Raw genomic sequence first — 14,417 nt, 5'->3', positions numbered from 1 at the left:
TTTTCTTTTTTTCCCAAACCAGACGATCTTAATACTTAACTGTCCAGAGAAGACAAATTCATAGTCACATATTCCTAAAAGTGGAAGTGTTGCAATAGGTGCAGTTTTCTTTTTAGTTGCAGTTCTGATTTTGGAGATTTCGCTGCACGTGTTAGAGTTACGACAACACAACTCACTGCGGCATGAACCCCCTGCTTGCTAACTAACCCAGTCTGGGCCTCACTCACCACCAGAGAAACACTGTTATGGCACGGCTTCCATTCTGTGTCAGGAATGATGAAGAAAATAAAGAAAAGGGCCTAGAAAAATTAAACCAACATAATCCTACCATGTAGAGAAAATCGCTGTTGACATTTGGTGTTTATACTTACACATTTATTCTCCTTAGAAAGTGAGATCATGCTGTTTTAGAATGTGGTCTTTTCATTTAACATACCATAAACAGGTTTTCATATCACCAAATATTGCTCTCCTAATTTAAAAAAAGATTTGTCGTGTTTTTTTAACGTAACACAAATTCCAGAGGTAGGCAGCTGAGGGCCGGTCTAGCAGCTGAGCGATACCATCCATGTCACAACCTTCAGTCTCAGGCTTATGCTCATTCAGTGGAAGAACAGTGGCCTCGTCTACGTTCCCCCCCCCCCCATTTCCCTCTCCAGTCATTTTGGGTATCCGAAACTCATTCTCCAGTAAATTCTTCAGGAAGGGCTGTGGGGAATAACATTTCCTAAATTCCTGAATATTGAAAACAGTTGTGGATATTATACTTGAAAATCGTTTTGACTGGATATAAAATCCTGGCACATTTTGTTTCCTTGAGTTTCTTAAATATATTACTCCATTTACCTCTGGCATAAAGTATTGCTGTGATAAAAGCCTGATGACTCACAGTCTGATTTGGGTGTTTTATTACCTTTATATGTGACTTGATCTTTTTGCCTGGGTGCCCAAAGTAGTAGTAGTAGTATTTTTTTACACCTAGTAGTTTTACTAGAGTGTTTTGGTGTTGATCATACTGGGTCAGTTATTTCAGGTATACAGTACATCCTTTCATTAATGTTATTCAAAAACAATTTTTGTAAACCTTCAGGAAAGTTTTCTTTTAAGATTTTATTTATTGATTTATTTTTAGAGAATGAGAGGGAGAGAAATATCAGTGTGTGGTTGCCTCTCGTGTGCCCTCAACAGGGGACCTGGCCTGCAACCCAGGCATGTGCCCTGACTGGGAATCGAACAGGTGACCCTTTGGTTTGCAGGCCTGGCACCCAGTCCACTGGGCCACACCAGCCAGGACAGGGAAGTTTTCTTTAATCATGGGTTTTAATATTTAGTCTCTTCCTTTGATTTTCTTCTTTGGGAACTTCTATTGTCATCATGTTGGATTTTGCCTTTTCTTCCTCTTTGTTTTATTTGCATTTCCTTTTGATTTTCAAACTTTCCTTCTTTTCACCTTCTATTTCTATTACAATGTACTTAGCTGTCTACTTGCTTTTGTATTTTTTCTAGTTTGGTCTTCATTTCTAAAGTGATTTTTAAATTTTCTAATTATCTAATTGCTGAGATTTTCTAATTTTGATTTATATTGTTCCTGTTTCATGTCTTTTGGCTTTTTGATAAAGTGGGGTATAGTTCTCATCCGTTTTGTAGGTAAATCCTCCTGGTTATCTTTTCTGTACTTTCCTTTTTTTTCTTCTAATAACTTTGCTTGAGAGTTAGATTCAGTCCTTTTGTATTGTTCCTTTTTACTGATATATGAAATTCGTCTTCCTGAACTTAAAAGTAAGGAGTGGTTTAAGGTAGTATGTCTGAATTTAGGCTCTAGGGCTCCCTCTTCTGATGAGTCCGTGAAGTGGAAGATTTTTCTTTCCCCTGGCTCTGATTCTCTTCCTTTTGTACCTGGACCTTCCTTATCCTTTGTCTCTACTGTGACGCTCAATGGAGATTCTGTTCCAAGGTGTTCTTAATGTGGCTCTTTGCTTGGTTGCTTTTGAGAGTTCTAGGGTTCAGACTACTCCAGCCCTTCATATCTTATTGCAGACCCAGCTGCCTTTCTCAAATTCGCTGTCCTAGATTTTCATTAAGTTCAGGTTTACTGCTTTGGGGTTTATAGGTCAGTCCGATGCCCTGTTGCTTCTTCCTCTGCAGATGCCAATACCTTGCAGGTCCATGGCTTGTGTTTGGAGTTTCTTAAGAGTACTCTGTTAGCTAGTCTTTTGTAGGTGTTGTTCATAGGTTTTTAGATTTGCTATCTTAAGTTTCTCAGTTTTTATAGATAGTTAGGACATTTCCAGAAAGTGCCACCATTGTTGCTGTCTACTAAGAATCCCAGCATAATTTTTTAAATGATTTTATTTATTTATTTATTTTTAGAGGGGAAGGGAAGGAGAGAAGAAGAGAAATATCAATTTGTGGTTGCCTCTCATGTATTCCCTGCTGGGAACTGGCCTGCAACCCAGGCATGTGCCCTAACTGGGAATTGAACTGCAATCCTTTGGTTCGCAGGCCCACGCTCAATCCACTGAGCTACACCAGCCAGGTCCCCAACATAATTTTTAATGGCTGCAGAGTTTTACATTATACAAATATGCCACAGTTTATTTCATTATTTCTCTATTGCATAAGTTGTTTTCTATTGTTCCCATATAAACTGGGCTGAGATGAGTATTTTTCCTATACAATCTTTGTATGTACTTGCAGTTATTTCCTAAGATTAATTTTTAGGCTTTCCACCATGTGAGGATAACAATTAAAAATCTGAGAAGTGCAAGAGAGCCCTCAGCCAACCATGCTGATCTTCGATCACTCTGATCTTGGGCTCCCCAGCCTTGAGAACTAAACTATCTCAGAAAAGAAGTGGGGGGATGGTCATCCCTGAACCAGCTGAAGTGCCATGATGGACCTGAACAGACACAGCCACACCACCTCATGTATCTGCACTACACAGTCTTGCCTGTGGTGGCTGGAGACTCAATGACTGCTTCTTGTCTGGGATCATCCTTAGCTGCATGCACCTGTCCTTGGGTAGCCTGAGTCCAAGGCCAAGGGGCCCTGGGGCCCACTTACTGTAGGTGGAAGTCAACAGAAGCCTCAGTAACGGTGTGTCCCAGCGCTCAGTGGGCTGGGGCACTCAGAACCCCCATTTGAGTGGCAGTTGTCCTCTCCACTGTTAAACCTGTGCTTCTTCTGAAAGTAGGTGGTGCATTAGGTCCAAGAGGAGCTCAGGGGTGTGTGTGGGGGGGGTGTATATGTGGTAGGGGCCTCAAGACACTGGCATGCTGATGTTCCTGGCCAGGCAGAAACCTCAGGTAACCCAAGCATCTGAGACAGCACTGGTCTTCTCTTCCATAAATAAAAAGTCAATCAGTATTTTTATAAAACAATCAGTATTTTTTTTAAAAGATTAATTTTTAGAAGAGAATTTTTGTTAGTAAAAGAATATTCCACTTTTTGTGGCTTTTGGTGCCAATTGCTAAATTGCTTTCCAAAATGGTTGTACCAGTTTACATTTTTCCAGTAATGTAGTTTAGTCTTAATCATTCTTTCATTGTACTGATATCAATAAATCAGTAGTAGGCACGTGTTTATTAAGCTTGGTGGCTTATCAACACAAAGAATGCAATCATCTCAGCTGTTCAGAACTTGGCCTCCTAACGACCACACAGACGGTGCAGTGCCTGATGGAGACCAAAGAGCTTATTAAAGCAAGCTTTTGGGCTGCCAGGAATAGTTGTCACAAAAGGCGTAGATGAACGCAGATACCACAATCATAGCAGACTGCTCAGTTCATACTCGGGAAGGGCTTCCACTTGCTCTCCTGTGGTTTGTGTGCAGAGAACACAGTGTCTTTCACAGGTCCGTGTAGTGGCAGCAGTGAGATGCTCACGGCAAAGAGAAGGGAGAGGCCAGAGCCGCCTTGACTTCTAGCTGTGGCTTGTCAGGGTCCAGCAGTCCAGGTATTTCCTCTAGCTCGCGATTGACGGTAACGACTACTGCTCAGGTTGTAGCTTCACACATTTTACCTAAGCCAGCTGGCCAATTTCTGTGCAGTTTGTGCTTGGTTCTACTTTTTCTTTCCTGAAAATCTGAGTTTACCTAGAAATCAGCATGGAATATCTGTTGGATATTATATTTAGTTATGTTTTTATCATTTATTGGTAAGTTTTTATTATAAATGCTACCCAATTGTTAGAAAAATTAGAACTTACAAGTCAAGAAGAATAAAAATCTTTGATAATTCTACCATCTAGGGGTACGTACGTACTGTCATGCTTGATATTTCTCTGTATGTGTGTATTTTAATCAAAATAGGATCATCGTGCCCTGGCTGGTGTAGCTCAGTGGATTGAGCGCGGGCCCACAAACCAGATGATTGCAGTTCGATTCCCAAGCAGGGCACATGCCTGGCTTGCAGGCCAGTTCCCAGCAGGGGACACATGAGAAGCAACCATACATTGATATTTCTCTCCCTCTCTCCTTCCCTTCCCCTCTAAAGATAAGTAAATAAAATTTATAAAAAAAAAATAGGATCATTGTACCTATTTTATTACCTACTTTAAAAATACAATGTATGATACATGTTTTTTCAGGTTTATAAACAGACTTTTTATCCTCATTGTAATGCCCGGTACTCCCTGTCCTCCTAGTAACCTAGGCTAGAAACCTTGAGATCATCTCTGATGAGTCTGTCTCACTCATCCGTCACACCCAGTTGGGTATCAAGTCCTCCTGCTACTAATCCCTGGAATGTCATGAATCCATCTGTTCCTCTCTGACCCACTCTGTCCCATCTCAGACCTCTTCATTTTAATCTAGGCTATTGCAGTCATTTCCTACATAATTCGCAATAGTCAATCCATACAATTTTTCAGAACTCATTGCTGTTGTATTGCTAATGTTAAAATGTACGATATTCAGATACCTCTTCTAGCCTTTCTTTTTAACCCCATTACTTAGCCTTCTTCTTTCCATTCTTTGTTTCTTCTTTTCCTCCTTTCTTTTCTTTATTCTTTTTCGGCCTCCTGAAATATTTGTACTTCTTTTTTTTTAAAGATTTTACTTATTTATCTTTAGAGGGGAATGGAAGGAGAGAGGGAGAGAAATAACAATGTATGGTTGCTTCTCTTGCATCCCTGCTGGGAACTGGCCTGCAACCCAGGCATGTGCCCTGACTGGGAATCGAACCACGATCTTTTGGTTCACAGGCCCGCGCTCAATCCACTGAGCTACACCGGCCAGGGTTTGTACTTCTTTATATATTAGTGATATTGCTTATTGCCCAAACATGCCATTATTTCCATTGCTATTTCCTAAGCCTGACTCTGTTCGAAATTCATTTATCCATCAACCCTAGATCACATCTCATTTTTTTCTTGCAGTCTTTCTCAATTTGAATTATCTCCTTTTTTTGCCTTTCTGTTGCCCTTTTTATATACTTATTTATATTCTGCCTTATGTTATAATGTGCCTGTGTTGCTCCTACATGGATTTCTCTTCATGTATATATACTTTAAAAGATTGTGTTTTATTGAAAAAGTCACAGATCATTTCACTGACTCTTTATCTTGATAATCACTACTAAGTAGTCTTTAAGGAACATGAAGACGTTAAGCTTTCTCTCGTGTTAAAGAAAATACCAAGTACTGTGACCACAGCCTCGTAAATCAGATGCTCGTTTCTGATGGAACTGTCAGCAGTGAGTCTCATCAGTCTCTTCCTTACGACTTTGCCCCTTTTAGGCTGGATCAGTGCACGTAAGAATTCGACGGGATGCAAACGAACAGATGGTTCTTGCTCACGTGACCAACAGGCTGTACACTCTAGTGTCTACTCTGACTGTTCAGATTTTCAAGGATGACTGGACAAGGCCTGCCGCACTGTCCGGGCCTGTGGCAGCGAATGTCCTGCATTTTTCAGATCATCACGTAATCCCAATGCCTCCTTTAAAGGGCACTGATGAGTCGAACCCTGTCACATCGACTCCAACTAAACCTAGTAGTCCACCTCCAGAATTTTCATTTAACACCCCTGGGAAAAATGTGAGCCCAGTTATTCTTCTAAACACACAAACAAGACCCTATGGTTTGGGTCTCAATCACGGACACGCACCTTACAGCAGCATGCTTAATCAAGGACTTGGAGTTCCAGGCATTGGAGCCACCCAAGGATTCAGGACTGGCGTTACAAATGTACCAAGTAGATATGGAACTAACAATAGAATCGGACAACCAAGACCATGATGTACTGTGATTTAATTTATTATATGAGGAATACTGACTTCTTGACTTCCTGTTTATTTAGTAATCCAACTTTGCATTGACTGTTCAGTCATTTGTTGTCATTGTAAGAGAACAGTAGTCTAGTTCATGTTATATGAAACTGATGAAGTTATATTTTTGTAAATGTATTTAGGACACTGAGAACCTTTAAATGCTGTAGGTTTTAAATGGGCTTTAAAGTGTATTTCTCTAAATTTGCATTTTGCTATCTTTGGTTTTGCGCGATTGACTACAGAGTGATAGGAGGTTATCTTTGCAAGAGAGCCGCTTGAGTGGGTCTGCCTCGTTATTAAAGATACAGTCTTTCCCATGAGATGTATAAACCTGCTTCTTGAGTAATGATACACATCCTAGGAAAGAAAAAACCATGGCCATGCTAAAAGTAAAAGTCTCTTTTATAGCTTTTCCAAACTTAACTGCTACATTTTCCTTCGAGGTCCTCCTGAATTATGTCTTGCAAAAGCAAAAGCGAAAAATTGTATCAGAAAATTCAGAACATATTCTACTACCTGGTTTTGGTCATTTAAAAATTTCTGTACATTTGTGAATAATCCGTGGTTCTTAAAAGTTGCATAGTCAATTTTAGTTTATGTTAAATAATTTTGTCAAAAGATAATGGATATTAGATTATAGAATACAGTATTTTCAGAGCTGCTACAGGCAGTTTCTACTTATTTTGCTTTGCTTTGTCAAACATAGTAAATTGTTAACTGTGATGAGTGTGAGAATTATGTAGATTATTTTACTTTTTGGTTATTTCCCAAGTGCACATGTTAAAGACTTTCTAACGTGGCCAGTATTACTAATTAAAAATAGAACAAGCAGCAGTCACAAATTACCTATGATATGATTTTTTTCATTGTATCATGAGCTTTATGATTAGGGTTTTTAAAAGAGATTTTAAGAGTGAATTCAACTTTTCTGGAATCCAGTGACTCCTGGGGATCTGTGACTTTTCCAGCCATCAGCCAGCTGTCTAGAGAAGATTTCTGTTTTTGTAGAATTTGCCGCAGTTTCTTCAATCAACTCATCCTTTTACATGTGAGCAACACTTCCAAATCCTTGTTCTGCACGGTGGAATAACGGACTTCTCAGAAGCCATCTCCATCAAGCATAACTGTAGCTACCCTGTGGTAATAAATGACCATGTCTCAGTTAACGTTTGCTTGGTGAGAGCTGGTCGTTGTCTTGACATCTGTGACCCTGATCAGGCATTTGACCTACCGAAGAAATAGAGGGCACGTGACCCTGACCACTGGGGAACATGAAGCTTTGTAAAATACGATAGGGCAAACTGTTTCTTGTCCTTTGTCTCATCTTCCAACTATTGCTGACCTATTATTGGTCTACTGTTACAGGGTGATTTTTCCTCCACTGACCCCATCTAACTGTGAACTCGGGTAATGCATGAAATCTGAACTCTCCTGTACTGAGTGATGATGAAGAGGGATGTGCTGTCACCCTGTGCACATCTCCACCCCCATGGGATTTTTAAAGTGTCCAGATGCAGAACACAATTCTGCATGAGGTTAAATGCCTACTTCCTCGACCCCCATTCAGAAGCAGCCCCTGTGCAGTTGTCCCACCAGAGGTGCTTTCGTGCCCATATACACTATTTGAGAAGTTGCCTGTGGGTTCTGAAGGACTTGGCTCTACTTGCTGCAGTTCAGTAATGCCAGCTACGGCAGGTGACTTTGGCCCATTGTTTGCTTGGCTCTGGCCAGCTTTCTGGATATAGAAACAAGAAACTTGGCCAGCATAGAGGCCTTAGGCAGTAGCCTTACTGGTAAATCTTGCTCTGGAGTTACTTGAAGCTAGATTTTTTTAAAAAGGAAGTTCAAATTAAATACTTGGCCCACGGTTTGGGACTAAGAGTAAGCATCATGGAGTGTGATTAACCCAGTTTGAGAGATCACTACTTGTGATGGGAAGAAACATGAGACTGACTGGAAGACAAGAATCGGATTCTAATCCTAACAGTGCCTCTATGTGAGTAGTTTTGTAACCATGGGCAAGTTGTTTTAACTCTCCTGAGCCTTCTCATCTGTAAAGTTAGGGTGGGAAATGAGTTAGCTGATCTGTGGCCATCAGCTCTAAAACTTCATGACTAAATCTGTAGCGTATGTACCCACCTGCTAAACAGAACATACTGTGCCCAGCATGGCTTTCCAGGGACCACCTCAGCTCAGAAGCCCAGCGCTTCCTGCACCGACACCCGAGCCATTAATCTGAGGTACCGTGAGGTCAAAGGTGAACTGCAGGCTAACACCATGTAGGGTCTTGCTTATTTCAGACTTGCCTCAAATGAATCTTTCAATCTGTTTAAACAGATTTTTTCTTAGACTTCTTTCTTTGTGGGAAAGGATTATTTTTTGTGGCGTGTTGGAGATAAGATTAGGACCAGGCACCGTTAGCTTCCACAGGGTAAGAAAGAATGGGGTACATTTCTATTTCTTCCTTAATCTCTGAAGTCGCAGTGGAAATTACGTACATGTATCAGCAACCGGGGAGGACCTGAACTTCAAGCCTCTGATTCAGCTGCTCAAAAACTGCCAATTTTTATGCTGGACTAAAGAATGCCGATCTCTGGGAATCTGATCTGCTTCTTACATAAGAAAATGCTTTTTCACATTCCAAAATGTTTGAATTAAACTTTTTGACTAAAAACAGATGTGGACTTTGATTTTAAATAATTTTGGCTTGTTTCTTTACTCAAGAGCTATTTATTGGTAATTTAATGATCTCATATTTAGCAAATTCTTATTGAGAGTCAAGTATCTGCCAAGCACTGCACTAAGTAAATATGCATACAGCAAGTCAGTTTTTGTGACCTGCTATTCTTGGGACCAAGGGAACCCAGGATGGACAGGAGTCCCCTTCAGGTAGCTGATGACCCAAGTGGGAGGGGTGACATGTAGAAGTATTGCACATCATCAGTGGACTCCCTCCAACTTCCTCCTCTTCTTTGGCTTCATTTTCCTGGCATCCTGTTGTTTTTTTTTTTTCCTGAAGTATGAAACTTAAGTCGATTTCCACACAAGAGGCCAGCTAAGGAGATGATGGTGCCACACATCTTGATGTCAGAAGAGAAGGCGCAGAAGGGACAAGTCAGACAGATGCTGTTGACACAGATCATTTTTAGGTGTATAACATTGCCATATGGACTCTTGGACTATATGAGCAAAGATTTTTAAATCACCAGGCTGAAAGTAATCGAATCCCCAGAGTATTCATGGACTCGGGGCCCTTTATTTAATCAGTTACTAGTTTAAAAGCACCTTTAATAACACTGATATCATCATCATCAAATTGCCATCCCACAAGCCTAGCTTCCTGCAAAAAAGTTAACTTAGATAACACATGGCCCAGTTTTCTGACTAATGCTGCATCGGGTAAAAATCTTTCGGTACTGAAGTCAAAAAACACTAATTGCTTTAGATTTTCAAATGCACCCAGGAAGGTAAGCCATCCATCACTGCTCACACAATTTCCTGCCAAATCCAGCTGCTGGAAGTTTTTCAGAGGGTTCTTTTCAAAAAATGCACCTGATAAAAAAATAGAAATTAGTATTTTAGTTAGAAGCATAACAGTTTTTAAAAAAGAAATGGCCATATTTGGACCAGTGCTTTGCTTTAGATATTCTCTGTAGTTAGGGCAGGTTCACAAACCTGGGCCATTGTATTTACAAACTATATTATTCCTGAAGTATAAGGGAATCTGATAAATAGTAACTCATATTTAATCAGTGTTAAATAATGTATTTATAATGAAGTTATAACAAATATTTAAAATAAAATCATTTGTAATTGATTTAACTACTATAACTCATTTATATTCAGCAAACCAATGTAAATGAATTATATGTTTTTTTCCCTTTTTCTGACTCTTCCAGGAAATGGGAGATTGCTTAAAATTGAGGTGCAAGAGATGCTGTTAAATACTCAGCACTTGTTTTCAAAGCTGGAGTCAAACTCCGGCAACCTTACATCATTTCCTCTTGTGAGAAGCAAACGCTTCCAGTTGTGCCTTGGGTATGGAATGTCCCTACCTAAACCTGCGTCAGTGAGCCACATTCAGCATCTCAAGAATTGGGTTTGGGTGTGGTGGCTGGGGGGTGGGGGGCGGGAATGTTGGGGATGTTTAACCCTCCCTCGACTCTTCAGGAATTCCTTCTGTTCCTTACAGAACGAGGCACTCTAAAGTACGTCCTCAAAGGGAAGGTGTTGTAGCCATGACCATGAAGTCAAAGATAACTGGCTAAGGAATACAGGGGTAAAAAAGTAGATTCCTGGGTCTGAGCCACTGCCCAGAGCAAAGCCACCCCACCTGCCTGGACTGCTTGCTTCTGGACTGTTCGGACAGGGAAGTAAGTTCTGTCTTCTGTAAGCCATGGTGTAGTGGGGTCTCTTGTTTTGCCGGCTCAGCCTATGCCCAGCCTACCTCACACTTTCTCTTCTCTTTTTCCTCCTCGTAAGGAGCCCTTATTTGTTCCTTATAGGGAGCTTTCTCCTGTCTCTCGCTCTCTCTCTCACATGTTGTGTTCATGTTTTCTGCCTCTATCTTTTTTAAAAAATTGATTTGAGAGAGGGAGAAACATCAGTTTGTTGTTCCACTTGTTTATGCCTTCATTGGTTGATTCTTGCGTGTGCCCTGACTGGAAATGGAAGCTGTAACCTTGGCGTATCTGGACAACCTCTAAGCGACTGAGCCACCTGGCCAGGTTTCTGCCTCAGCCTCTTCCTTTTTCATGTGCTTCCCAGCATGGAAAGCGCCAGTCAAAATGCTGGTTGTCAGTGTCTGTAAGACTCCTTCCCCAAAGAACCACTTCTTTTCTCCTTCTCAACTAGCAGACCCGATTTTACCATCTAAAAGGAACTTAAAAAAGAATTTAAAGCCCATTCCGCCCCCAGAGGATGAACGAAGGCTTAAGAACAGTACCAACTTAATATGAGAGCTTTCGGACCATCACTGCAGTGTGTGCGAGCACAGGAGCCAAGAACAGGCAGCATCGGCCCGCCCCCAAGGGCGTGCTGGTGTTCCTGTAATCCTCAGGGTCTCTGTCCTCAGGGTGAGTAGACTGCTCCTGAGAGCAAAGGAATCTATGACATTTAGAGCTGTGGGCTGCACGTGGGCTGTGGAGCGTGGAAGAGGCTCGATCCAGATTCCAGGCAGAATCTCAAATGCTCTGGGCAGGAGGATTCTCGCCCTTGAAGGGCTCCTGCATACTAAACAAAACCCTAGAACCAGAGCCTTCCAGTCTGTCACTCAGAGAACGTTGCTGAATGTTTGCCTACTGTGTACCACGGATTGGGCTGGGTGCTGGGGGTACGTGGAAAGGCCAGGCCAGGCCCCTGCCTGAGTACGCTTACAATATACTGTGAGAACACACACTATAGATTAGACGAGTGCTAGTTCCGTGATAGGCCAGGAGGCCCCGGGAGCTCACAAAGGCAATAAGGCTTCCAACCCCACTTTGTTCCCAGAACACTGGCAAGGGGGCTCACATGCAGCCGGGCGGAAACGGAAGGATCCGTCTCTGGAGAAACAGAACCGCCTCCAGGAAAAGGCCCTCCAAGGGGAGAGCCATTGTCTTACCTGTTCACCCTCCCTGAAGCTAACCAGATGAAAAGGGACCTCTCTCAGGCACAAAGCTTCCTATCAACTCGTGCCTCCCTGGAGAGTGTCCCGAGAACAGCACAGGAATACCAGACCCTGGAGAACAGCCTCCACCAAGGAACACAGACTAAAAGCCGAAGAACTCCTAGGAAATGAGGGCACATAGGGAACAGGAAAGGCAAACTTCAAAAGCTTATTTTCCAGGGACGCTGAAAAGCTACTGCACTTACCCAACAACAGTAAGGTGTTATTATTTTTTAAAGTACAATTGGAGAAGAAGAAAGAGTGCTTGGAAAATGAAAGTGTGACACCAGGATCCATGTGGCAGAATGGTTGGGTCCAGGGTTTATTTAGCGCAGAGCTCCTATGAGTAGGACCCCGTGATGGTGCTTTTTTGAGAACAAACTGGATAGTAGAGCTCAGACGTGACGGCTCTCTTTGTGAGAACAGTCCAGAGAATGAAGTTCAGCTTCTAACACTTAAATTGGAAGATGCCATTTAAAAAGGGGTTTTGGCCCAGGCTGGTGTGGCTCAGTGGATTGAGTGACAGCCTGCAAGCCAAAGGGTCACTGGTTTGATTCCCAGTCATGGCAGATGCCTTAGTCATAGGCCAAGTCCCCAGTGGGGACATGTGTTGTTTCTCTTCCTCCCTTCTGCTCACCCTAAAAATAAATAAATATTTTTTTTAAAAAAATTTATTTATCTTTAGAGGGGAAAGGAAGGAGAGAGGGACAGAAACATCAATGTATGGTTGCCTCTGCCAAGGACACACAGTGTATCATGTGTCCCCTGCCGGGAACTGGCCTGCAACCTAGGCATGTGCCCTGACTGGGAATTGAACCGCGATCCTCTGGTTCGCAGGCCTGTGCTCAATCCACTGAGCTACACCAGCCAGGGCTCTAAAATCTTTTTTTTAAAAAGATTTTATTTATTTATTTACCTTTAAAGGGGAAAGAGAGAGAGAGAGAAACATCAATGTATGGTTGCCTTTTGTGTGTCCCCTGCTGGGAGTTGGCCTGCAGGGAACTGGCCTGCAACCCAGGCATGTGCCCTGACTGAGAATCGAACCGCGATCCTCTGGTTCGCAGACCCATGCTCAATCCACTCAGCTACGCCAGCCAGGGCCTTCTAAAATCTTTTTTTTAAAGGAGTTTGTTAGATCAAGTGAAATAGATCCCCGAGCTAGTAACAATTTCTTTCTGGTAGTCCCAGAGTGCCAATGGGCTAGAGACAAAATTTTGTGAGTCATAATTGTAGAAAATGGTCATTGAAGTTCTAAGACAAAGGCAGTCTCTGAGGAAAAGGACCAAGTTCTAAGGAAATTGGGAGCATTTAATATCTGAGCAGAGGAATTGCTGTTGCAAAGGAGACTGGGGAGTAGCTAAGGTGGTGTGGAAGTCAAGAGAACACTTTGAAAAGGAGGAAATGCTCAGCGCCGGCTTCTACAGAGAAATCAAGCAAATTAAAGTGTCTGGTACATTTTGATCACTCTCAGAAAGCAACCCAGACCCCTGAGCCCCCCTCCCCCAGACCTTGGCAACCACGAATCTACATTCTGTCACTATAAATTTGCCTATGTTGGACACTTCATATAAATAGGATTGCACAACACGTGGTTTTTTGTGACTATCTCACTTTATATGATATTTTTAAGGTTCATCCATCTTGTAGCCTGTTCCAATAGCCCATTCCTTTTAATGGCTGAATAATACTCTGTATTGTGTATGTACCACATTTTGTTTATCCATTCATTAGTGAAGAGCATTTGGGTTGTTTATACTACATATGTGTATAGTTAGCATCCATATAGTTTCCTCTGTGTAACATCTATATCTACATTGAGCTGCACACACCCTCAGCTCATACTGCTGTCTCCAATTCTAATTTATGACCATAAACCAGCCTAGCCTCCTCCCCTTGCTGTAAATCCCCATCCCCACATCGGGGAACCTGGCTCCCATCCTCTCCCGTCTATTTGCCTAACGGCTCAGTCTCGGTGTAAGTGGGCAGCAGTATCAGAGTTGTTAACCTGTACCCCAACTGGAGCCAACTGTCGAATAAAGTACAGTGCTTATGTACAAGTTATTTTGCCTTGAGTTTTCCACATCATTCCCAAAGCCATTTAGGTCGATTTCTTGCCCCCCATCCGCCACAGTAAGGTTGATTCAGAGTCTGTAACGTGGTGACGTTGTTTTGCATTCTGCATTTTGACCTTGGCGTCCCAGATCTCCTCAGTGATCTTTTTAGTTTGCGTACGTTAAGGTTCGCTGCAAAGTTCTACGGGTTTTGACAGATGCAGTGTCATGTACGCACAATTGGAGTATCATACAATTTCCACTGCCCTGAAAAGGCCCCCCGAGCTGCCTCTCTTCAACCCTGACCCTCCCTCCTCCTAAGCCCCTGGCAACGACTGAGCTTTTTCACTATCTCAATAGTTTTGCTTGTTCCAGAATGCCATATAAATTATCATACACTTGGTAGCACTTTAAGACTTGCTTTTTCTCCCACTTGGCAATATATATTTAA

General features: G+C 42.1%; 2 protein-coding genes across 5 annotated transcripts in view; one reads left to right on the top strand and one right to left on the bottom strand.

Annotated features, from left to right (window-relative positions):
- SLC30A6 (solute carrier family 30 member 6) overlaps positions 1–8,602 on the top strand; it is a 34,753-nt gene extending 26,151 nt beyond the window's left edge. For both annotated transcript variants that reach the window (XM_037066627.1, XM_037066628.1), the window contains one exon: positions 5,736–8,602. In XM_037066627.1, coding sequence (XP_036922522.1) covers positions 5,736–6,236 — 501 coding nt within the window. In that variant the 3' untranslated portion in view covers positions 6,237–8,602. The remainder of the gene's footprint in view (positions 1–5,735) is intronic.
- Positions 8,603–9,484: 882 nt separating this feature from the next.
- The window catches only part of NLRC4 (NLR family CARD domain containing 4), a 29,298-nt gene continuing 24,365 nt past the window's right edge, over positions 9,485–14,417 (bottom strand). For all 3 annotated transcript variants that reach the window (XM_037066623.1, XM_037066624.1, XM_037066625.1), the window contains one exon: positions 9,485–9,820. In XM_037066623.1, coding sequence (XP_036922518.1) covers positions 9,528–9,820 — 293 coding nt within the window. In that variant the 3' untranslated portion in view covers positions 9,485–9,527. The remainder of the gene's footprint in view (positions 9,821–14,417) is intronic.

Source organism: Sturnira hondurensis, unplaced genomic scaffold, assembly GCF_014824575.4.
Source record: "Sturnira hondurensis isolate 20B ecotype Veracruz unplaced genomic scaffold, ASM1482457v3 Scaffold0016663, whole genome shotgun sequence".
Classification (NCBI taxonomy): Eukaryota; Metazoa; Chordata; class Mammalia; order Chiroptera; family Phyllostomidae; genus Sturnira; species Sturnira hondurensis.
The sequence above is the reverse complement of the archived record's forward strand: the minus strand, read 5'-3'. Positions and strand labels throughout refer to the sequence as shown.